The sequence below is a fragment of the Dicentrarchus labrax genome, unplaced genomic scaffold (genome assembly GCF_905237075.1).
Source record: "Dicentrarchus labrax unplaced genomic scaffold, dlabrax2021, whole genome shotgun sequence".
Lineage (NCBI taxonomy): Eukaryota > Metazoa > Chordata > Actinopteri > Moronidae > Dicentrarchus > Dicentrarchus labrax.
In genome coordinates, this window is record NW_026136715.1 from 15,083,979 (window position 1) to 15,107,295 (window position 23,317).

At 41.5% G+C, this 23,317-nt stretch overlaps 3 protein-coding genes across 4 annotated transcripts; all 3 read left to right on the plus strand.

Moving 5' to 3' along the window:
• The first annotated feature begins 432 nt into the window (after window positions 1-432).
• On the plus strand, window positions 433-12,995 carry LOC127377698 (nuclear receptor subfamily 1 group D member 1). Its single transcript, XM_051425806.1, has 8 exons — window positions 433-1,184; window positions 7,077-7,382; window positions 7,475-7,563; window positions 7,676-7,820; window positions 10,142-10,740; window positions 10,836-11,021; window positions 11,176-11,386; window positions 11,507-12,995. Exons 1-8 carry the CDS (start codon window positions 1,169-1,171, stop codon window positions 11,701-11,703), a joined length of 1,749 nt encoding a protein of 582 aa, XP_051281766.1. The 5' UTR covers window positions 433-1,168; the 3' UTR covers window positions 11,704-12,995.
• A 544-nt stretch (window positions 12,996-13,539) lies between these two features.
• Window positions 13,540-16,371, plus strand: mfsd5 (major facilitator superfamily domain containing 5). Of its 2 annotated transcripts, none has more exons than XM_051425473.1 (2): window positions 13,540-13,602; window positions 14,078-16,371. In XM_051425473.1, the coding sequence occupies exon 2, from the start codon at window positions 14,160-14,162 to the stop codon at window positions 15,606-15,608; it is 1,449 nt and encodes a 482-aa protein (XP_051281433.1). In that variant the 5' UTR covers window positions 13,540-13,602; window positions 14,078-14,159; the 3' UTR covers window positions 15,609-16,371. The 2 variants fall into 2 exon arrangements, with proteins under 2 accessions (XP_051281433.1, XP_051281432.1); XM_051425472.1 differs by having other exon boundaries at window positions 13,546-13,672.
• Window positions 16,372-16,818: 447 nt separating this feature from the next.
• Window positions 16,819-22,302, plus strand: LOC127377520 (protein lifeguard 2-like). Its single transcript, XM_051425474.1, has 12 exons — window positions 16,819-17,067; window positions 18,446-18,536; window positions 18,685-18,773; window positions 18,948-19,012; window positions 19,122-19,175; window positions 19,274-19,324; window positions 19,428-19,467; window positions 19,746-19,783; window positions 19,947-20,034; window positions 20,163-20,258; window positions 20,657-20,710; window positions 20,827-22,302. Exons 1-12 carry the CDS (start codon window positions 17,053-17,055, stop codon window positions 20,974-20,976), a joined length of 831 nt encoding a protein of 276 aa, XP_051281434.1. The 5' UTR covers window positions 16,819-17,052; the 3' UTR covers window positions 20,977-22,302.
• Window positions 22,303-23,317: the final 1,015 nt, after the last annotated feature.

The window sequence follows — 23,317 nt, forward strand, 5'->3', positions numbered from 1 at the left end:
AGTAGGCTGCAGATTTTGTTGCTGACTGAATCTTATAGGTAGAACTTTTTGTTAGGAGTAATTAGGGGTAAAATCAAACACGGTGGAAACGGACTTTTCAGACTTTTCAGAGCAGACGTTGTTTATTTTTCTCACAGCAAAATAGTCATATGTGCATAAATAATCAAATATGGAACTTATATTTTTTAGAAATATAAATCTTGACCATGTGTTGGATGTGTGGCTCGCTCCACCAGCATGTTGTTGGCGTGTCATAGGTCCAGTTGCGCATCTAGCGTTTCCTTTGGCACATGTGTTTTAAACTTGGCATTTGCGTGTTGTTTGGCACGTCTCTGTGTTTACCATCCGTTTGCAGCGCTGGCTGTCAGAGAACAGGGAGTCACGGTGAGCCACGCCTATTGTCCATGTGCTTCATCCTCCAATCTCTCCATCCCTCCACACCACGCGCTCCGTACTTTGCATAAAATGTGTATCAGTAGGGCAGCGCTCTCCCCGGCACATGCAGAGCGCACATGTAGCGTGGCTTTACTGAACACATACCACGGTCGAATAAGCGCATCAAACTCCCCTCAGCCCCAGATCCCCGCCAATGAAAATGCACAAAAGCGTGAAGGGGAGAGAGGGAGAGAAAGGACTCCGCGAGATACAAAGACTGAGCCAAATCCCACACAAACAGACACAAAACAAGTTGAGCGAACGGAAGGGCGGTCACATTTCCTACTTACCTGCAAACGTGATCGATGTGGGTGTTTGTATCAGTGGGTGTGTATGCCAAGTCTGACACTCAGCTCACGGATATGCTGACTCTACTTTCTTGGAATTCATGAGAAGTGTTTAATCTTCTCTCGTGCAACATCACACACGCTCGAGCCGAGGCGCAGTATCCAGGGCGCAGAAGGCATCCAGGTATCTTTGAGGAGACCAGCTTGTCTAACTCGCGTCAGACCACATCTGAGCACCGAGAGAGACACCTGCCTGCAGTTTACTGGGGAAACTTTACGTGCACTGGACACATTTCCATCACCGCTTCCCATTTTTGCGCATGGAGCAGGTGTTTTACGCAAAGCTGTTTTTTGACTTTCTCACCTGTCTTCAAAAGACTTTTGCTCCGGTCTAGTGACAAGTCTATCTTCAAGTCTGTTTAAACTGATCTACATCAACAAGAGACATGGATAACAGCCCTGGTAAGATTCATTTTAATATTATGTTTGACATGAAACAACCGCTCCATTATGATAGAATGCCGATTATGACATGAATGGATGAATTGAATTGATGAATTGATTAACTGGTCATGGTTTTCACTTTTCTCTAATTGTGTTGCCAACAATCAATAGTGGACGATACTGTTTAGCTTTGTGTGACTCAACCTAAACCTAATCTATAATATAAATTTAATTTAAATGTGATAATCTTTGATTTTTATAACGCAAAGTGAATTTATACTATTTATTCTTTGACTAATTTTGCAAAACACTTAATTACACACTAAAAACCCTGTGTATGTGCATAAGTGTGTGCAATCGTGTGTTCTTATCACATGCATCAATAAGTGCAGGAAATATTATCTTTACATGCAACTGTTTTTATTGGTTTATCACCTGTGTAATACATAGACTAACTATTTAGGAATTTAACCACCTTGTTTCTGTGTTCAATAAAAAGTGTAACAGTGCGACTTCACGCAAACTTCTCAGAAAGTTGCTGCGTTGCGTTCAAATGTCATATGGCAGCGTCTGGACTGCAGCTCCACTGACAGTGAAACGCGCCATATGGTTGTAGTGAGGCTGGCCACTTCCTGCTTCTCTCCATAAAAACAAACTCACGTGGAGCTACAGTACACTGTCACTGCAATCATAATCTGTCAGAGCGAGAACTTTAACTGCGCACTATCGTCTAAAGGGGAAAAAACAAAGAAACTTTGGCGTAAAGGGCGTGTTTGTTTTTTATTATCAAGGCCGTTGCTTAAGTGCCTGCGGTATAAAAGTTGACTTCCATCCGTTAAGTGGTATTAGGCAGCGTTTCCTCGAGGTCAGCCAAAGGTGCACATGCTTTCCCCTCCTAATTGACGGTGAATCATTTACAACGGCGACAGTCACGTTTCAGCACGGGTGAAGGGCGCACCTGCGCTCCGTCAACATGTTACTCTAATCTGCAGCCAACACTAAACCCACTCACCGGGTTATGACTCTCTATTTATGTTGATGAAGTAGGCCAATGTTTTTCACGGAACAAGCAAATGAGTAATCACAGATAGCCTAATAGTTGTAGTATTAGTCAGAAGATAACGATGAAGACTGCACGGTGGGCTTTTTCTGTTGGTGTTTTAGATGTTTGGAGAATGTTTTGTGTTTGTGTGTATGAGTGAGGGCAAGTTCAAGTCTTTATTTGATTGTTTATATATTTTGCAGTTTGTTATAATTATATATTTTCTTCATCAATCTACATATAGTGACCACCTTGAACCGGGTTCACTGATCTTTAATGTTTCAATAACGTTATTGGAATGCACATGACTTCATTTCACTCATGAGTTCAGTGTAGTGATTTAAACAAAGCTCATAAACATCATCATAACCTGGCAAAAAATATGGCTGCAGTGGTGGGCTGTATGGCTCATAAAGTCTAGATAAAATGAGATTGTGTGAGTGTGTGAGAGTGTGTTGTGTGTGTTGACACAGAGCCCCCATTTCACCTGTAGAGATGATTGGGTTGTGGGGTAAATGCAAAATTCCTCCATACTACTATTGTAGTGATTAATTCATAGTCTTATATGCCATATAACGTACAAAACAGTCCCACATTTTAGGAAAACAAAAACTGTGATCATAAAAACTCATATTTGAACATGTACATCTTCATTATGCAAATAGCATTTTTGAATGGGTAAATTAATATTTTCATCAAAGTTGTATATTCTTCACCTTGTAAAGGGTCAACTTCACTTTGTGGGAGACAGTTGTAATAGTATTTAGTCTTGACACAAATATTAATTCGCTGGGTTGCATTATAACTACATTACATTTACTGTCATATGATGCTCATATGATAAAAACAGACAGATGTCATACTGCTCATCTTCATGCACTATGCCCTCAATCACTACTCCCTCTGATATGCCCCTGCTGGAGGTTTTATGCATTATTCTGAGCATTTTTTTTAAAACAGTCACACCCCCAACTCAAGCTTATTCCTCACCATCAATGTCAAACAATCATTAAGTTTTATGTGACTGACAAAAACATTCAGACAAAACTCTTCCGTGAGTGCCAATTTCTGCAAACATTAAAGCTAACCATAATAAAACATGTGCTAGATAACAATCTAACCACATTAGTTTGAGGGCTGGTAAAATAATTGATAAAATCCACATTTATTGTACACCACAAGTCATTTCACATCATAAACTCAACCCAAAATATATGGGCAATGGAAATGTTAAAAATAAATGTACCACAAAACCAGACATGTGAGCTCACAAAAATATAAGTATGTATTTTACAGGACATGCAATCCAGAGCTTACTGACCTCACTTTGTCTCTAAGTGGAAAAAAACTGACCAATGCTACAACTGAACCCGTTCTCCCCTATCCTAATATGTTGAAAAGTGCTATTGTCAAATGGGATTCTAAGAAAACGACATTATAATAATACATTATATTATATATAATATTAGACTATAATTAACCTGAAATAAATGATTTTATATTCAAGAGGAATTGTATTATCATCTGCATCCTCGCAATATAAACTTTGGTCTGGCCACATAGTTTACTAATACATCACATAGGCCCAGAGTAGCTCCTACTGTTCCTGAACGAAGTGCAGAGGCTGGCTGACAGTGCAGGCGGTGCTGCTGCTGCCGCTGCTGCTGGTGCACACTCAGACCACCCCGCCGCACAACATGCTGCTCTATTTAATTTGGCTCTTTTAATTATAAGCCCCTGGCGGACTGTAGAAGCTTTGGCTCCTGGCTGCAGCGCAGCTTCGTGTCTTCCCAGTGAAAGCTCCGTCAAAAGCCTCCTCACGTGGCTTCCCTTGCAGAGCCGCGTGCGACGCGTGAGAAATACCCGGGCCCTCCTCCCGCCTCCCGCCGCTTCCCCGCTCTCACGGACGCTTCTGTGTTGATGCCGCCCGCGGTGATGGTGAGGGAGAGCTTGGTCAGTGGGTCAGCGATTCCATGCGTTAACTTTTTTTTTTTTTTTTTTCTCCCGTCACGTTTTCCCGCCTCATGTGCCTCTTACTTGCACGGAGAGCATTTTTTTTCTCTCTCCGGTTTGAATCAAAGACCACACATTGTGGTTAAAGCTGACTTGACTCTGCCCCATCTGTCCCCAGCTCATCGGTTCAGGGCAGGGCACACATCCGCTTAGGGTGTGTTTCAGCTGGAACGTGACACTGCTGTTAAACATGACATCTCTCACCCGCTGCACTCTCTAAACGATGATGAAACAGATAGCGGATTTAAACAAAAACACACACTGAGAGGCTGCAACTCTGATAAAATCGCACAACCCTGAAACGGATGTTTTCAAATCCATGTTTGACCGAGCGCGCGTGCCAGGCATGGAGTAATTTTAGGTCAACAACAACCGCAAAACACCATTATATTAGACTATATGGGCTATGCAAAATCATATTCTGATGTTTATAAAGTATAGCTATCCTCTGTGATAACCTAATAACAGTTCCTCCTGGTAATTGCATGAGCCAGAGCTAGTGTGTGATGCAGCATCAGTTTGAAGAGGTGCTAGAGGCACATAGACACAATTCTACCAAGTTCCTGTGATATTGACCTACTTACACAAGCCTGAGTTAATGAAGTCTGCAAACACCCAAGTGCTCACATATTGGCCATGTTCAGTAGCACACAATAACTTTTTTTATTGGCCATAGCCTGTATCATTTTCTCCTGCAGAATAATAAACACTGCATTGTTCCAAGGAAGCAAATGATATGCAATGTTTGTAAACTACACCACAAGGACAAACAAACACTATAGTCACCTTAACTGTAGGCTATCTGTGGCTGCGTCTCGATGCCCTGCGTTATAAGGTGAACAAGTGCAAGTAAGAAATAAAGGACAAGAGGGAAAAGGAGAGGAGAGATGTGCATGCAAAGTGCTCATGTTTCTCTGCCTGCTTCCATTCCCAGGCAGATTAGTCCTTGCACGGGTAGACAAAGTTTAAGATGGACATTATAATTGGAAATAAATGAATAAATCTAAAATCCCCTAACAGTTCAGTTTAGAGGTTGAGTGATACAGACTGCCAATAAGAATAAAAACTAATGCTGACTGTCACATAATCAATTGACTGGTGATTCCACTAGCATTTTGCAGCCTGTGTGGATGCTTCCTACAATGTTTGCATTAAAATGATAGGAAATGTTGAGAACAAGTGACAACTAATACCTTGCATGCTAGCGTGCAAATAGTGCAGAGAGTGTGCAATGTTTATATTTAAACATTTCTATTTACACACACAGGTGATTTATGGTGTCATAGTATCCCACCCACACTACTGGAAAGCAGACTGTAAAACGGGTTGTTAATTGACAAGTGTTTACAACATAGTGGCAGTAGGGGTCATTCATAAACACTTACTGTACATGTGAGTCTTCAGGTGGACATGCAATGTGTTTGGGTGGAGTGGGGGTTGGGCCACTGCCTGTCTGCCTGTAAACTCAGAAAGAGATGAGGCTCAGGCCTGCATCTGTCTATGGCTCTGGCATGAGTCAACAAACCACAGACACGTGCTAGTCCAGGGATTATCAAAACATTTGAGCTAAAACAAATGCCTTGTGCAGCAAAGGGCAACACACATCAGCAACACAGGGACAGGCCTACTGCACTTAGGCAAGATTTCCATACACAAGGCTGAGTTAGTTAAACCACTGTATGAATTTTGGATGTTGGAAATCATTTGAATGTTGGAAATTGAACGCAGTTTTAAATTGGGCCCATTATTTGTTTGTATTATAAACCTAATTTGCGTATAATTTGTCATTCTGAACGTGGCTCTGATTACCTCTACTGTACACGGAGTTGTTAGGACATCATCACAGCAGTCCAGTCCGTACAGTTGAGGCTTTTCCTCTGCAAAAACGTGACTCACATTCTCCCGACTGTTGGTGGCGCATGAACAGCAGTGGCTGAGACTTGGTGCCATCTCACGCTCGGGGAGCTTCCCAATCAGCCTATATTTGTAAACACATATCTGACTTCGGATTGTTGTGTATTTCAACACGAGACTGCGGATTTGGTTCGAGCAGTAACCGTGTCAGGAGACCATGCATGTGAGGCGGCGGTCAGGTGTCGTGCTGTTAGCTGGCGCTGGGCACGGTGCCAGGGGAGCGAGGCTATTATTGGAGCGGAGGAGGCAGCAGACCCCGCAGACACGTGAGGCCGTGTCTCAGCTCATCCACAACGCCTGACTAGAAGTGCGAGAGAGCAAGAGAGAGAGAGAGAGAGAGAGAGAGAGAGAGAGAGAGAGAGGGAGGGAGAAGGGGGGCTTTGTTGCGAGGGGAGCGAAACTTTAGAAACAACCACAGCTGAACGACAAGAAAACATTCCACATATATTTTGTACTGTGCCAAATAAATACTGCATTAGCATGACGCAGGAATTATTCACAATAAAGTAGCGCTTGGTTGGGTGCTTCTAGTGAAGTCTTCCTGCTTTGTTGCTGTGCTACCAGCAGTATTTTTAGCGCCCACTTTATCCGCTTCAGCGCACCATTACGCATATTACACTCAGGATGAGACAACGACGCTGCAAATTCTCAGAGCGGGTATCTGCTGCCCGGAGGTTGTGCAACATTACATCACATCACGTCCAAAGTTGTAGAGTAGAACAGCCGAACGGTTTCTAAAGAAATGGCCAACTTAAAGTTCTACCATCGTGTATTTCAATCAGCCAATAACTTACAGAAGCCTGCGTGTACAAAATATAAAGCCACTTCTTATTAATATCTGAATGACATGGTATGCGTTAATTAGGGGCTTGAACTTGAATCACATAACCCCAAATCCTCAGTTCAAAAGGCCTCATGTCCATTCTTTCCCTTGTTTGCAGGAGGTGGAGTCATCCTGTATGCAGGCTCCTCCGGCAGTTCCAGCCCCAGCCCTGGCAGCCCCTCCAGTGGGTACCAGACACAGTCACCCTCTTCACACTCCCAGCCCTCCTCTCCAGAGGAGGTTACCTTCACAGAGATTGGGGCGTTTAAACAGCGGACAGGCGGGTGTACCACGCCATCCTCCAAACTGGTGTTCCAGTTCCCAGATGTCTACACTGGCCCCTCAGCAGCGGCCACTCCGCAGCATACCTATTCACACCCCATCGCAGGAAAGAGGCCGTGTGGGTTCTCAGGAACATTCACAAGTAAGTGCTTCCTCACTGTCGATTTGCTTAAAGATATATCCCTTTATATAAGTTTTTGCAGCTGATCTAACTGTCTGTTTATCCTTCCTCAGAGACAGGTGGAATGGTCCTGCTTTGCAAAGTCTGTGGGGACATTGCATCTGGTTTCCACTACGGAGTGCATGCATGTGAGGGTTGCAAGGTGAGCCCCTGATCAGAAAATCCAGGTCAATGATCATGAATGCGGAATGAATCAACAATGTGTTGCTTTTGGTGCACCAGTTTCATGCAATTTTTTTGTTTGTTTGTTTCAGGGTTTTTTCCGCCGCAGCATCCAGCAGAACATCAACTACAAGATGTGTGTAAAGAACGAGAACTGTCTGATCATGCGCATGAACCGCAACCGGTGCCAGCACTGCCGCTTCAAGAAATGCCTCTCCGTTGGCATGTCAAGAGATGGTGAGACATCCTGACACATTTATTTTATTGAGAGAGACCTTCGTGCAGCTCTGCCAGAATGCCACAGTGCTCTGATTAGCCAAAGCAGCAGGGAAATGGGCAGCCCGAATGAGGCACAGCTCTGTTATGTAGGTCTGTGTGAAAAATGTAATGCGGAAAGTCTTTTGAGGTCATCGTGCCAGTAGCTCAGTCACTCACTTTATCAGCACACCTGCACCTGCCCTGCCCTTCTACTGTCACTGCACTGCCAAAGATTACCATCTGGCCTTGCATCACTCTCTTAAGTTTCTAAGTGTCTTTCTCCTGCCCTTTGCAGCATCCTCCCACAACACTGTTACCTCTATGCTCTTGTTCAGAACAGCCCCTCCTCCTCCATGTACCCACCATGTTCCCTCAGCTCTCTTACATCTCCCCCTCAGACAATGATTTATGAGAAGAGGAGCCTTGAAGTCCCCGAAGCTATCTATCATCTAGAAAACTGCAGCAAACACAGGAATTATTTTAGGAAATTGGAACAGGGTCAACTTGATTACCTTGTGTATGCCCATAGAACATCTTACTGCAATTAATGAGGGATAGGGCAACAATTAAGCAAGGGATGCAGAAAAAAGCCAGTCCTTGTGACAGATTTTATCAGGCGTGACGCTCACATCACATAGTTTCAGCTTTGATAGCTGAACATTGATTGATCACCTATCACCACAGATTAAGAAAACAGCTGGGCTGACCTAGAAAAACAATACAGAATTGGGCCTATAGTGTACTCACACACCATGACCTACTTGGTGTAGTTTGCCTGCCTTCTTCCTCTCGGTATGGTTTCTGCTTATCTCCACCCTCTAGTACCCCGCATTGCCTAATCTAGTAAAGAGGTTAGTGTTATTTCTGAATGTGCCTGACACTTCTGGTGCAGAGAAAATAAGGTGGCAAAATACGACTCAGTATGAGAACAAAAGAGTCAGGTCGACCCTCTTAGAGGAAATTTTCAAAAGCGTTAAGGACCACAACCTAGAAACCCCTTTTTGCTCTGTTTCAACCATTACGAAAACAGGAAAACCGCATGCAACTGCCTGCAGCCCACAATAAATAGTACACCCTGATTTCACACTAGGCAGCTGTGTAACTTTGGCTCTGCAATATAGGCAAGGATTTAAGTCCGTTGGCATGATGGCACACTTTTCTCCCTTTACCCAGAGCATCATTTTTAGAGCAACAGCTCACTAGTCCGCATTTGCTTCTTTTTAACCATGATAAAAGGGATTAATCTCATGCCACATTATTGGCCCTGTCCTCATTAAGGGATACTGCAGGCAATGAACGGATTACTGTATATTTGGTAAACAGCGATATCTACTGTGCATATTAATGGCGTGAATCACCTCAGTTGACACAACAAAGTGTCATTATGTTTTTATGTAAATTGCTTATGTTTAACTGAATAATGCTTTAAAAATATTATTACTGCTATACACATTTTCTGTTGCACTTTAAAAAAATCATGTAACCTATACTTGCAAAAGTCCTTGAATCTGTACCACCTCAACTTTTCTCAACTTATCTAACTCCACCTCGCACAAAAAACACACACACACACACACACACACACACACACACACACACACACACACCCCTACCTCCCACGCATACAAACACAGACTCTCACTTTTCATGTATCACAGTCTCTCACGTCAGTCCCCTTCATGTTCTCACTACTGTCTTCTCAACTCATTTCTGCACTTCAAGCACCTCTCTCATATCCTTCTCCCTCTCACCATCTCAGTGCCACTGACATCACGCTCACATTGCCCCACTGCCCTACTTACAAATGGAGGGAGGGAGCGGGAGAGGAAGGAGACCGGGGTGGATAGAGGAGAGGATGAGGCAGATGGTAGCAGGGGGTCTATAAATAGCCTCTCCAGCTGATGGTTACTGTGGGAAGGGGGATGGGGATATGGGTAAGGAGAGGGAAGTTTTCATCTCAGAAGTTACATGATTCTCCTTGAAATCATTCAATGCATTAGGTTTTTTTTGTGCTGTCTATGCGTATGTATAAGGAGGTGCAATGGGTAGCTGTTTCACCATGCTTAGCTTTAATGTAGAATTAACATAAGTCACTATAGCAGTCATGTATTTCGTGCATAGCACCACTGTATAGGTGTATAAGACATTAATTTGTCTTGGCTGTCATTGCAGTGCTTGTATCTTTCCGAGAGTCTTCTATCCAAGCAATAAAATAAAACAAAACTGGGAATAACATTTTATGCCCCTGTCGTCAGAATGACTGGAAGCTCATCTGTCCTCACTGCTTGTGTCTTCCCTAGCTGTGCGTTTTGGCCGCATTCCTAAGAGAGAGAAGCAGCGACTTCTGGATGAGATGCAGAGCTACATGAACAGCCTAAATGAGTCAGCTGCCATGGAAATGGACTCATCTTCAGTGAGGGACACTCCCTCCACCCCCGAAGAAGGCAGCTCAAAAGAGGCCATTGGGGCCATCTCCAGAGCCTACCGTGATATCTTCACCAGCAGCAGCAGCAACCGCAGCAGCAGCAACCACAGCAGCAGCCAGGAGAGAGCAGCCAAGAGGGTTAACATGACCTCCACCACCAACAACAATAACACATCTCCCTTTTCTCAAGATGCCAATTTCCACCAAGTCTCCTCTCACCCTACATCCGCCCAGAGTTATCAGTCTTGCCCTGTTGCATCTGCCACTCAATGCCCAGTTGCCCCTAATGACAACCAACATACATTCCACAATGTGGACAACAACCGCTACACTTACTTAGTGTCAACTAATCAGAATCACGATGCAACACGTCAAAAGGGCAACTCTGTCAATCATAACAATTTTCACAATGCAGGAAGTACCGAAAATCAGCCCTCCTGCCCATGGAAACTAGCTCCAGGAGCTAAAGTGCTGGTAAGTGAAGGACGCATACTGAATTACATAAACTCCTGTGATATATCTTGTCTGACCAACAATTTATGATCCTATGTCTTTTGTCTTTCTCCAAGGCCTGTCCTCTCAATGCATGGCCTGTATCAGGGGCAGAGCGCTCAAGTCAAGAGATATGGGAATCCTTCTCTCAGTGTTTCACTCCTGCTGTCAAGGAGGTGGTAGAGTTTGCTAAAGGCATCCCAGGATTTCAAGAGCTTAGCCAACAAGACCAGGTCATGCTGCTCAAATCAGGCACCTTCCAGGTACACATATTTCTAATTTTTTTATTTTTCTAGTCATAAATATATAAAATATGTGAATCCTTCAGGTGTTCAATGTATTGTTTGTTTAAGTATTTGTCTCAAACTTACCTTTGTGTCTCTCTTTTCTTCTTCTTTTATATTTTTGTGTGTTTAGGTTCTGATGGTGAGGTTCTGCACCTTGTTTAATGCTCAGGAGCGTACAGTGACCTTCCTGAATGGCCAAACTTACCCCCTGTCCACCCTGCGGGTCTTGGGTATGGGCTCTCTGCTGGACGCAATGTTTGAGTTCAGTGAGAAGCTGGGCTCCCTGGGGCTAGAGCCTGATGAAATGGCCCTCTTTATGGCTGTGGTGCTGGTCTCTGCAGGTGAGACAGGGACAAGATTTAGTGACAAAAGCTGTAGAGCAGTCACACTTTCTTTATGAACCAATAATGCAGTACCTATGTCTGTCAAACACTCACATTGGCATCTTCTGTGCTCCTCAGATCGTTCCGGCATCTCGGACATGCGGGCTGTGGAGCAGCTACAGGAGGGTCTGATCCGTGCTCTACGATCACTGATCACCCGCCGTCGCCCAGATGACACCACCCTCTTTCCCAAACTTCTCCTGCGTCTGCCGGACCTGCGCACCCTCAACAATCTGCACTCTGACAAACTGTTGGCCTTTCGCATCGACCCTTGAGTGCACTGCTTGCTCACAGAGCACAAAGACACAAACTTTTTACAAAGAAATATACAGTACACACACACACACACACACACACACACACACACACACACAGATATTATCTTCCAAGGGCAGGACTTCCTTGAGAATTGAGGAACAAGGAGTTGTGCAATCTGAGGAGTGTTTTTCAAACGGATAAATGAGGCCAGTAGCGAACATATTTTGGATTCGTTATTGATCTTCATGCAATGTTTTGGGACAAAGAAACATACACATAAACTCATGTATACACATTAACCTCAACACCTCTTAAGAGACATTGTTCCAGTAAAATAATTATTGTGTAGACTTACTATTACCCTTTTGGACAAATCATGTGTGCACTTGCTCATTATATCCAGTGTACTTAAGAATAAAAGCCAGTTCACTTCTGTTTATTCCTTAACTCGTACAGTATCAACAGGCGATCACTAAGCAGCAAGCTGAAAGACGGATATCTTAGCTCCAAACTGTTATTACTTAGGGACCATTAGTGATGATTGACTATGTGTCAGTTTGTGTTTAAAAGAAAGGGAACCTGTATATAATACATAGCGGAATCTGAAATATTAAGGTAACTGTGTATCACTGTTTCACAAACATACAATCTGCATTAGTACTGGAATGAGATCACCATTTTAATGTGTCACTTGTACACAATAGGATGCATTCTGTCTTACTGTTTTTGACTGATCTTCCAGAAGACATTTGGTACACCAATGGCATTTTATATTATTTCACAAAAACGTGTGTCTGTGTCACTATATTGTATCACATCTGGACTGATGGAGACACTCCATGCATGTTGGATTTTGTAGTTCCTTTGTTTATTTTTGTTGCTGTAAATATTATGTTACCCCAATGTCTATGTATCAATAACTGATATAATGGATCGGACGGATGAGTTCGGTGTAAAGAAGAATGTACTGAGCTTCCTGTATTAGGTGGGGGTTTGGCTATGCCAAGGGGGCTTTGCACAGGAGAATATGTAGAAGGGATTTTCAGATGGTTTAGACAAACTTCCTGCTATCAGATGATGTAACCAACCAGCATAATCCCTGAAATCACCAGCACTCACTCCACATGCACCCTTCTTCTGCCCCCAATGTTTGTCATACAAACACAAGAGATATTTTTGTGTGAGAAATCTTATTTGATTGGTCCTCTCACTGTTTGCTTGTTTGATTATGACTGATTGAGGACATCTTGTACATTTTGTAAATGTTTATTCCTAAATAGAAATGATATAAAGTTCGAATTATGTATAACTCCGCTTGTGTGTCGTTCTTTTGTGTCCATCCAGGCAAAAAGCAGTAAGTAAGGAGGATCTGCTGAGTAGTTAGGACTGTATAAATGTCAGAAATGAGTAATGCTATGAGTAAGGCTAGATGCACATACGTTGTCATATGAAACACATATAATACCCTGTTTGCTATTAAGGTATGCATAATAGAGTCACTCAGAAGGGCAACAGCCTTTATGGGTTAGACAGATCCCAACAATGTATTAAGTATCATCATGTCATCTTGTACACATACAATATTGGATCGTGTGTGCCTGTTTCATCAGAAAAACTACAAACATTTTTTTTTAAAAGAACTAACTTCTTCTACTGCTTCAATTGACCTAATTGACGTTAATAATTTATTTATAGCAAATAAATAAAATCCAACCTTAAGAATGGGACTGGCCCTCCGAGAAAGAGAAGTCTGGAAACATTAAGCGATTCTCTCCTGCCCCTGGAAATCAAAAAGCAAAGTAGGGATGCCACCTTGTGGTGAAGTAATGGATCCCGGATCCCGGATCCCGGAAGTGAATTAACTGTTTGCTACTAAAGGCACACTTGCCTAGCACTTAAGCTACAGCATCACTTAGGTTAGTTATGTTTTATGTTAACGCTTTCGTACGTCGTGTAAGTACTATGGGACCGCTGTCAAACGGCACGGTAAGACACATCACATAGTCTGATACAGTATAATGGAGAAGATATTGTAGTAGCACAGTTACAGCAATTTAATCTGAACGTCAGGTTAGCTTCTAAGCTAGCGTTAGCTACATAACAATAGCATGCAGGTACATTTCAGGGCTATCAGTTAGTCAACGTATTTAAATAAAATTAACTAAATTGTCACCACTCAAGCTGTCCGCCATTAATGCATGTAAATACATACTAACTAACGTTAGCTAATGCCGTTTCTGTTGAGTTGCTGGATACCTAAAATGAAATGCCTTTTCGTTAACGTTGTTAGCTACGAACTGTAACATGGAGAGTGATTAACTGTAGGAACTGGTTCAGTGGTAACTCCTAACACTCTTCTCTATACTTGTTCATCTTGTCTCTTCTCCACAGGTGCTGGGAAATGGAAAGAAATGAGTTGAAAACGCCTTTAGGACCTCAGGTTTGACCTCAAGTGGGTGCAGTTTATCACACCATGTTGGTGACAGCATACCTTGCCATCATTTTCCTGCTTGCCTTGTGTGTTGGCCTCGAGCTCACAGCACGCCGTCTCACCCCACCTCAGTCTACTCCTACTGCTGTAGCCAACCCAGTCTTCCGCCGCTTCCAGAGTATATTTCTCCGGGCATACCTTTTGGCTTTGTGGGCAGACTGGCTCCAGGGTCCTTACCTCTACAAACTGTACCGCCATTACAGTTTCCTGGAATCCCAAATAGCCATCTTGTATGTGTGTGGCCTGGCCTCCTGTGTTCTGTTTGCTCCTATTTCAGGCTGGCTCCCTCAAGTCTTGGGCCGCAGACAGACATGTCTTCTCTTCTGCCTGTCCTACTCTGCTTGTTGTCTCACCAAGCTGTCCAGAGACTACTTTGTTTTGATTGTGGGCCGGGTCCTGGGGGGTCTGTCCACATCCCTGCTCACCACCACATTTGAAGCCTGGTATGTGCACCGCCATGTAGACATCCACGATTTTCCCAAGGAGTGGATCCCCAGCACCTTCACCAAAGCTGCTACCTGGAACCATGGGCTCGCTGTAGGAGCAGGGCTGGTGGCTAACTTGCTGGCTGAGTGGCTCCACCTGGGGCCCGTGGCTCCCTTTCTCTTGGCTGTACCCTGCCTGGCGTGCTGTGCCTGGGTGGTGCTAACAGACTGGGGCAAGGAAGAGGCGGAAGAAGGTCCTGCAGGGGACAAACAAACACTGCATCTTGGCACTCCAAATGGAGGTGTGACCCGTTTGTCTGCGTGGGCCCGCTTTTCACGCAGTTGCCATGATGGGTTACGCTGCTTGCTGTCGGACAGGAGAGTCCTGCTCTTGGGTGGAGTGCAGGCTCTGTTTGAAAGTGTCCTGTACATTTTTGTTTTCCTGTGGACCCCGGTACTGGACCCTCATGGACCTCCTTTGGGAATAGTGTTCTCTTGCCTGATGGCTGCCAGCATGGCCGGCTCATTGCTGTACCGCCTAGCCACCTCCACCCGCTACCGTCTTCAGCCTGGCCATGTTCTCTGCCTGGCTGTGCTGATGGCCTTCTTCTCCCTCTTCATGCTGACCTTTTCCACTGCTCCTGGCCAGCCAAGACCTCATGAGTCCTTTCTGGCCTTTCTGCTGCTGGAGCTGGCCTGTGGCCTCTATTTCCCTGCAGTCAGCTTTCTCCAGGGCAGGGTGATCCCAGAGGAAAAGCGAGCCGGTGTGCTGGCCTGGTTCCGGTTGCCTCTGCACCTGCTGGCCTGCCTAGGGTTGCTGGCGCTCCATGGGGAAATGTCAGGAACAGGTGGAGGGGAGGCTGGCAGCGGCACCAGACACATGTTTGGAGGCTGTGCAGTCATGATGCTGGCAGCTTTGATGGCTGTAGTCAGTCTGTTCACTCTAGGCAGAAACGACACAGACCTGAGACTGGAGGGAACCAGAGGGGAGGGGGAGATGTTCTGAGGAGATAAACCACATATCCATTCATGTGTGACTGGTTTCAAATGTATTGTGCCAGTTTTGTCTGAAAGTAGAAACCTCATGTGTTCCACTGGAGTAGTCATAAGTCTACATTTTGCCAAATGCATCAGTGGCTGTTTTTCGTAAATTAGAATTCAGTTGAATTTCCATTTTTATGTTTCCCCCTGGTACTTCTTTGTTGTTTTTGGGAGAGAGTTTTTCTAATCCTGTATGGATGCTTTCAGAACATGAACCATATCTACCTTAATTTGTCAAGTAAATTGCAGGAAGCTTTGTCAGCCATATCCAAAACTCTTATCATTCCATTAACTATTCCAGATAAAAACATACCATTGCCTCATTGTGTCCTATAGGGAGATGGGGTGATGTGTTAACCTGTCACTATCCCTATAAGGATCCGTAATATTTTAGTTCCATCATATGTTTGTTTATAAACGGATGTGAAAAGATGTGAGTTTACAGAGAGCTCAATGAATATCCAAAGAAATAAGTCATAACTTACATGTAGACCAGTATCTGAATGTCAGTTCTTATAGTACTTCTTCCACAGTACTTTTATTTCTGTGTGTGTGTTGTTGTTTTTTCCAGCTTCTGTGTATTTTTAATGATAAGAGCAATCAGTTGGTCAGTTTTACTTTGAATGCTTTTTCTGCATTTGTCTACAGGATATTTTATCTGTACTGTCTTAACATTTTTTCTGTTCTTAACACTTTTAAATAAAAGTGTGCATATTGTGCATAATGAATATGTATTTGTTTGCTATTTGTTATATGAATATGTATTCAGTTGTATCATTTGGAGTTTCCAAATAATCATAAAATAGTGTGATATAAATATTTTACTTTACCAAATTACCAAAGTTACTTCTTTTTTATTTCATTCAACATTAACAAAACCTCTTGGCATTAAAAACTATTTCTGCACCAATCGTTTTTAAAAAAAAATACAAAATGGATTCACTTCTATTTCAGATCATTCTTAATCAAATGGCCTATTTAAATTAACAGAAAACATTCTAACTAAATCTAGAAATGTCTAAATACTTTAGCCCCTGCAATTCCCCTCTTAGTTTTGATGCAGACCATATTTCCAGATTTTTCTGGACAGGCCTCCATCCTCCCCATTTGCCTTCCTACCGTGGTACAGTCCCAGCTTTTCTCTATGGTGCAGCTTCACCTGGATGCTGCTAGAACATCCCTCTTTGGGTGAGGGAGGGGTATCTGCACGAGTCTTAACTGCGTTGTTTGGGGATTACATCACTACATCGTCAGAGGGTGTTCAGTCAGTGAGCAGAGACGAAGAAGAGCACAGTCAGTCAGAGGTCTTTTCTGACAGTTTAGCCAGACTCTGCAAGAACTACACCAGATCACCATTTACTGGTTAAGACAGAACTAGACAACCTACTGCAGGACGACACACGGGCATCATGACACAGGGCAAGGTATGAGCTTACTTTAATGATGGCATTCATTTAATCGTATTAAAAAGTTATTATTCCCGTTAATTATCACAATTAAAAACAGTTCTGTGCGTTTGATTTCTATGTATTAGATTATTATGTAACAGTCAGTTGATATGCGTGCCTCTGCTCCATCCCTTTAGAAATGCTTTATGGCAATGCAGGCTATTCAGCTGTGGCACATTTAGTCATTCTAATGAATGATAAGTAGAGCCTGGTAACATGACTGTGGCTTTTCTGTCCTGCAGACATAGTATAGTGTTTGTAGCCACAAATTCCCGCAGGATTCAATAACTGTTACATAAAGTCGTTTCTTAATGGCACCTTAATCCTGTTGTAATGTTTCACGTATGCAGACATATGTTTTGTGTTGTTTAAGGCTGAACTGTTGCCGGGGTTTATGTGAATGAAGTGCGTCACTGGCTGTTTTACCATGTTGCGTCACCATGACAACTCGTTTCTCTCTGTAGCGCTGGTATAAAACGCGGCTGTGAGCTCCCCACCGTGTGTGTCTCTCACATTATTACACATTATTCATCCTGATGGTTTGAACAGTTTCATAAAAAAAATATGGTCAGAAGAACAGCGGTAAAAAAAAAATTGGGGATTTTCAAGCATCGCCGGTTATCTAATTATCTTTTAGAGACTGATGGTCTGTGACCCAAATCGTACATGTAGTCTTATTACTGTATATCAGTGGTAGAGGTGAAAGGAGGTAAAATACAGATGAAGTCCAGCTGACATTTAAATAATTTAATAAAATACCATGAAATGTTAGGAATGGAAAAAGTGACCTATCGGGTGGAGGCAGATGAAATGTCAGCTGACATGTCAACAAGTGGAAGCACTTCATCATGTGAAAGTCAAAGTGAATGCCCTGGCAATGAAAACACTTTAAATTCCAGTGTACAATATGATAGTACCTAAACTGTTGCTACTGTAAAAGAAAGAATATAAATGATTGTATGTATCCAAGTGCCGATACATAAGCAGTACTCAAACTGCAAATCTGTCAGAACCATTTATCTTTTTACCATTTACGATTTTTCAAAATAAAGAACCTCCTGAAATATGATTTACTACTCACTGAGAAATAATAATTACACATTGTGATTCTCTGCAGCATAGATGTTTATAGTTTTACATTTTCAGGTGGTGTGTGTGTGTGCGTGTATAATATCACACTAGTTAACTAGTTACTTTACTGACAGACAGGGGAACACTACATTCAAAACCAGACATTAAAAGTTCATGTTAAATGTAAGGGAGTTTGTTTGTCTTCAAATATTGATTTACTCTCACCTAAAATGACAGATTATAAACAAAAAGATAACAAATTGTTCATCTTTTGGCCTTTCAGCTTTTACTTGCAAACAAGACCGCCAATGGCTCCTCCAGTGAACAAGTCTTAGTGTCACCAGTTCCTCCCAGCTATGAGGAAGCCACTGCAAGTATGACAACACTTTATCCCTCTATATTTAATGATAAAGTTAGTCATTATCTTAATATATATATCATAAGTAGGCTGTATGTTGGCTGAAAGAATACACTGTAGTGTTTACTACCAAAAAGTCCTACATAAATATATGTGTTCTCCAGGCACCAGTGCACCTTGCTATAATGATGTTGAGATGCTCACAGAGTTCACCTGGGATGATCGCAACATCAGGAGGGTCTTCATCCGTAAGGTATCAAACGCTTTATCATGACATTATGATTACAATATTAACTCTGTTGTGAATGCTGCATATCACTGATAATTTACCTCATATTAACTGTTAAACGTTAAAGGCCTACACACACCAGCACATGTATAATTACCAGTATGCAATTTTGTTTGATTTTAACTTGCTTTATTTTAGGTGTATGCCATCTTGATGATCCAGCTTTTGGTCACTCTCGCTATTGTGGCTCTTTTCACATTCTGGTGAGCATTAGTCTAGTCTTCTTATTTCATATTTAACAATACTGATTTTAAGTAATTCTGATAGAAATCCACCGAGTTGTGCGCTTACTTAAGACTATGTTACTTTTAGTGACCCCGTGAAGGACTACATTCAAAGCAACCCTGGGTGGTACTGGGCCTCTTAGTAAGTAACAGGTTTAGTCAGTCTCAAGTCAGTAATACACAGTTACTCTGTATAGTTTTCAGTCACTTCTATCTAACAATATTTCTTTTGTTTAACAGTGCTGTGTTCTTTGTCACATATCTGACCCTCTCTTGCTGCTCTGCACCAAGGTGAGTTAAAGGTTTTCAAAATTAAGTGTACAATATATATAAAAAAAAAAAAACACAAAACACCTCCAATATTAAAACTTCAATGTTTTACTCCCTCCTACAGGAGACAGTTTCCATGGAATCTGATTCTGCTTAGCATCTTTGTAAGTACAAGGCAGATATTTGTTATGTTTTTAATAAACGTTTGTATGGACTGAATTTGTGTTATTAGATGAGCAACTACAAGCTGAGGTTTAGAATTGCAAACAATACATTCATAAATTAGCAAATGATTATAAGTTGCCATACCAGTTAAAATCATCTAAAACAAATATATAAAATATATTTTATAAAAGTTTATGCCTTCCAGTCATGACATGTTCAAAGCTTTTTTTAAACAAATGCCTGCATTTTCTCATGACTATCATATTTCCCATTACAGACATTGTCGCTCTCCTACATGACAGGGATGTTGTCCAGGTAGGTCTTGCTGCTTCAGACCCTCTCCTATCCAGATAATTAGGCAGCTATGTATTTTCTTTACAGCATGTGAGCCGGTGTTTGTGGCCAGAAATGTAGGCTTACATAAAACTGTATGGTTGGAACTTTCTCAGTAAGTTTTGCATGTTTTTTGTTTTAATAGCTTTTATAACACCAAGTCAGTGGTGATGTGTCTGGGCATCACAGCAGCAGTCTGCCTCCTGGTCACCATCTTCAGCTTCCAAACTAAGGTGAGAAAGCTAACATTTTTCTTTTTATGTACTTTTATGTACTTAGTGAAAGTCATTCATGTGTGCCGGATTGTCACACTGTTGGATTACCATATTTAGGTTTGATTTCATGTGCTTTCTCCATCCAGTTTGACGTGACATCCTACCAAGGCGTGCTCTTCGTCTTCTGCATGGTCATGTTCGTCTCTGGACTGGTGTTGGCATTCGTCCTTCCCTATCACTATGTAAGTATAACTATCTAAATCAAGCTATCCCACCAGTTGTGTGTCATGTAAGGTTGGGGGATTTTCAGACAACCAAGACATAGTTACATCGAATAGGAATGTAAACAGGGCACCCTGGAAGCGCACCTGGTAGAGTTGGCACCACATGTACCAAGGCTGAGTCCTTGCTGTAGTGGGCCCCTTGCTGCGTGTCATCCCCTCTTTCTCTCTCTCCCTTTCTTGTCCATGTGTAAATCAACAGTCCAACAAATATTTGACATGAGACTAATGCAGAATCAACTCTAAATTGAGATCATATTTAGTAATTGTACAATCATATGCATTCAAATGTTACATGGGCCTTTCATGTGGTTATCTAAACTGGAATCACATTTAATCAAGTCATTTTCCCCATTTAGGTACCCTGGCTGGATGCCACCTTTGCTGCCTTGGGGGCCATATTGTTTACCATGGTAAGAGTACAGACACTGTCAAGCCATTACTGATAGAAATGATCATATTTTGTAGACTATCAGAATCATAAACAAACAAAAAGATGTCTTACTTGCCGTTTTATTTTCTGTTGTAGTTTTTGGCATTTGACACCCAGCTTCTCATGGGGAACAAGCGCTACTCCATTAATCCAGAAGAGTACGTCTTCGCCACTCTCAACCTCTACTTAGATATCATCTACATCTTCTCCTTCTTCCTTCAAATCTTTGGAACAAAACGAGAGTAAACCATAGCCTAACCTTTCTTACTTACAGACAAGGGATGCACCAGTATGGCAATTTAGGCAGACATGATAAGAGTCTTTTAACATTTTGGTGAATGTGATGACAGTGCTTCCAGTTGTAACAGCTTTATTTATTTAGTTTTTGCCTGATACTGATAAGGTCACGAATACTTTGTGAATCTCTTGTACAGCTATCCATGCACATGTCAGTATTCAAATCCAAAATGTCAATAATCTATCCCTCTTCTTTAGCATGTTGTGCACCCACCATGGGGTTAGATTACTAGCTTTACCAGCCAGAAACATTAAGTGATCGGTGAGCTTCTTCCATTTAACATAGATAAAACATACTGTTAGTGTTCATCTGAAGCTGTATGGGCAAACAATAGATGTCAATGACCTTTAAGAGGTATCTGGTCTAAAATACATTATGCATGACTTTAAAAAAAAGCCCTAACAACAAGTATATCATTTTTATTTATCTGTGTTTTGTTTTTTTTAAATAACAAAGCCCTAACAATCCCACATACAGTCATCTCATCATTGGACTAATGCTGTGGGTGTTGATTTAGTGACTAAAAGCACAAATGTTGCTTTAAAAAAGCTTCAAAGATGCAAAAGAGTTTTCCTGTGTTTTCAATCATATCAAATGTTGTCTCAATACTGTGAATTACAAGAAACCTTTGAGGTTAGGCGACATGTTTTTCTGGCTTTTGAATGACAATCTGAAAATGCTATTTATCGGATTTTGGATGTTGCCACTCATCTCATTTACTGTATAATGTGTCTACGTGCTGATTTTTGCTCTATTTAACTTTCATACATTGTCTTCACATTGTTGCAGGGTTTATTATTAGTATGTATTTTGTCTAACAAGTGTTTGAACCTGAAATTTTTTGAATGAAGATTGTTTAAGACTTATTTTCATGAAAAATAGTTTGAACAAAGATTATAGTTTTTGTTCTTTATTATTTAAACTCATTCACTTGGTTGGAAGTGGTGACACATGATAATCAAATATAAACATGACAGTGCCATACATGCATGGATTTACTGAAACTTTTGATAAGGCCTGCATTTGTGAAGGGGCTTGAATGCTATATTTCATGACATATGAAGTTTATTTTTTTATGACAGAATGATATATTTCAGAAAGTGTAATGTAAAAGAGTTTGAAGTTTGAAATGAATTTATAATCTTATAAAGTGCCCTTTGATTACCTTTGTTTGATGATATTGATGCAGTATATTGTTTTAAGGGCACCCTGCATTTCACTGTAGCATTGGTGTTACTGTATTAATTTATTAAATGGTGAATGTGTGAATTCAATCACTGGTTCTCTTTGATTTAATAAATAATAATGTGCTTAATCTCCTCTTTATTACTTTTATTTTAGTCTATGTTGCTCATTTTAAAACGCTATGTAAAAAATTTATTTGATAAACAGGACAGCTTAATTTCAGTTTTATAGCCTAAACATTTCAATGTTGTGGAGGTGTCTTCAATTAAAATATTCAGTACTCTAGTCCTCGTAAAGAAGACTTTTTTGGTTATTTCAGTTATATATAAGTTCCTTATTCCTCTATGTTTGTTTTGAAGCCATGTTTTCTATTGCTATAAGAATCTCTATAGTCTATTGCTTTGTGAACACTGAAATGCACAAATTGTACATATATATATTTTCACAATATATTATTGTAATATATATTTGTCCAAAATGTGACTGTGTGTTTGGTTTTTCTTCTAGTTATTAAACCCACAAAACATAGTTAGTTAATCCTGTAAGGTCCAAGGCTAGGTAAAGGTCATGTAGTGCTGCTTGGGCAGGTAATGTGGCTTTAGTTTGGTATTCTGATGCCCAGGTGACAAAATAATTGCCCATACAGAGCTGAACTAATGATCTGCATGGGCCTCCTCTCTCATCCTCCAATATCAATGTCACACCTAGTCTATACCATAGTCTGTTATAAGTTTCATTGGACAAATTATACAAGTAAAGACTATTTCAAGCATGCTTTTGACTAAACAGGTTATCTCCCTGGTTTGCATTGTTTTGTTGTCTGTCACTTTAATTAGTTACAGACTGAAGAGAAATACTCTGAACGTATTGGAATACGTTATACCTAATTATGAATGAAAATAAATCTGAGAACACAATATGTGACCATATGTGTTTGGCATAAACGATCATCTTCCTATTATTATTTCAGTTAAAATAGAAAAATCAGAAGAGACGAGATCAACCTGTGTGATTGAAGGCTAAAAGCCAAATAATTGCGTGTGGCGTCTGAATGTGATAGAGATGAAACTGTGTTCAGAAGTCGATGCCGGCGGCTGTGACGTG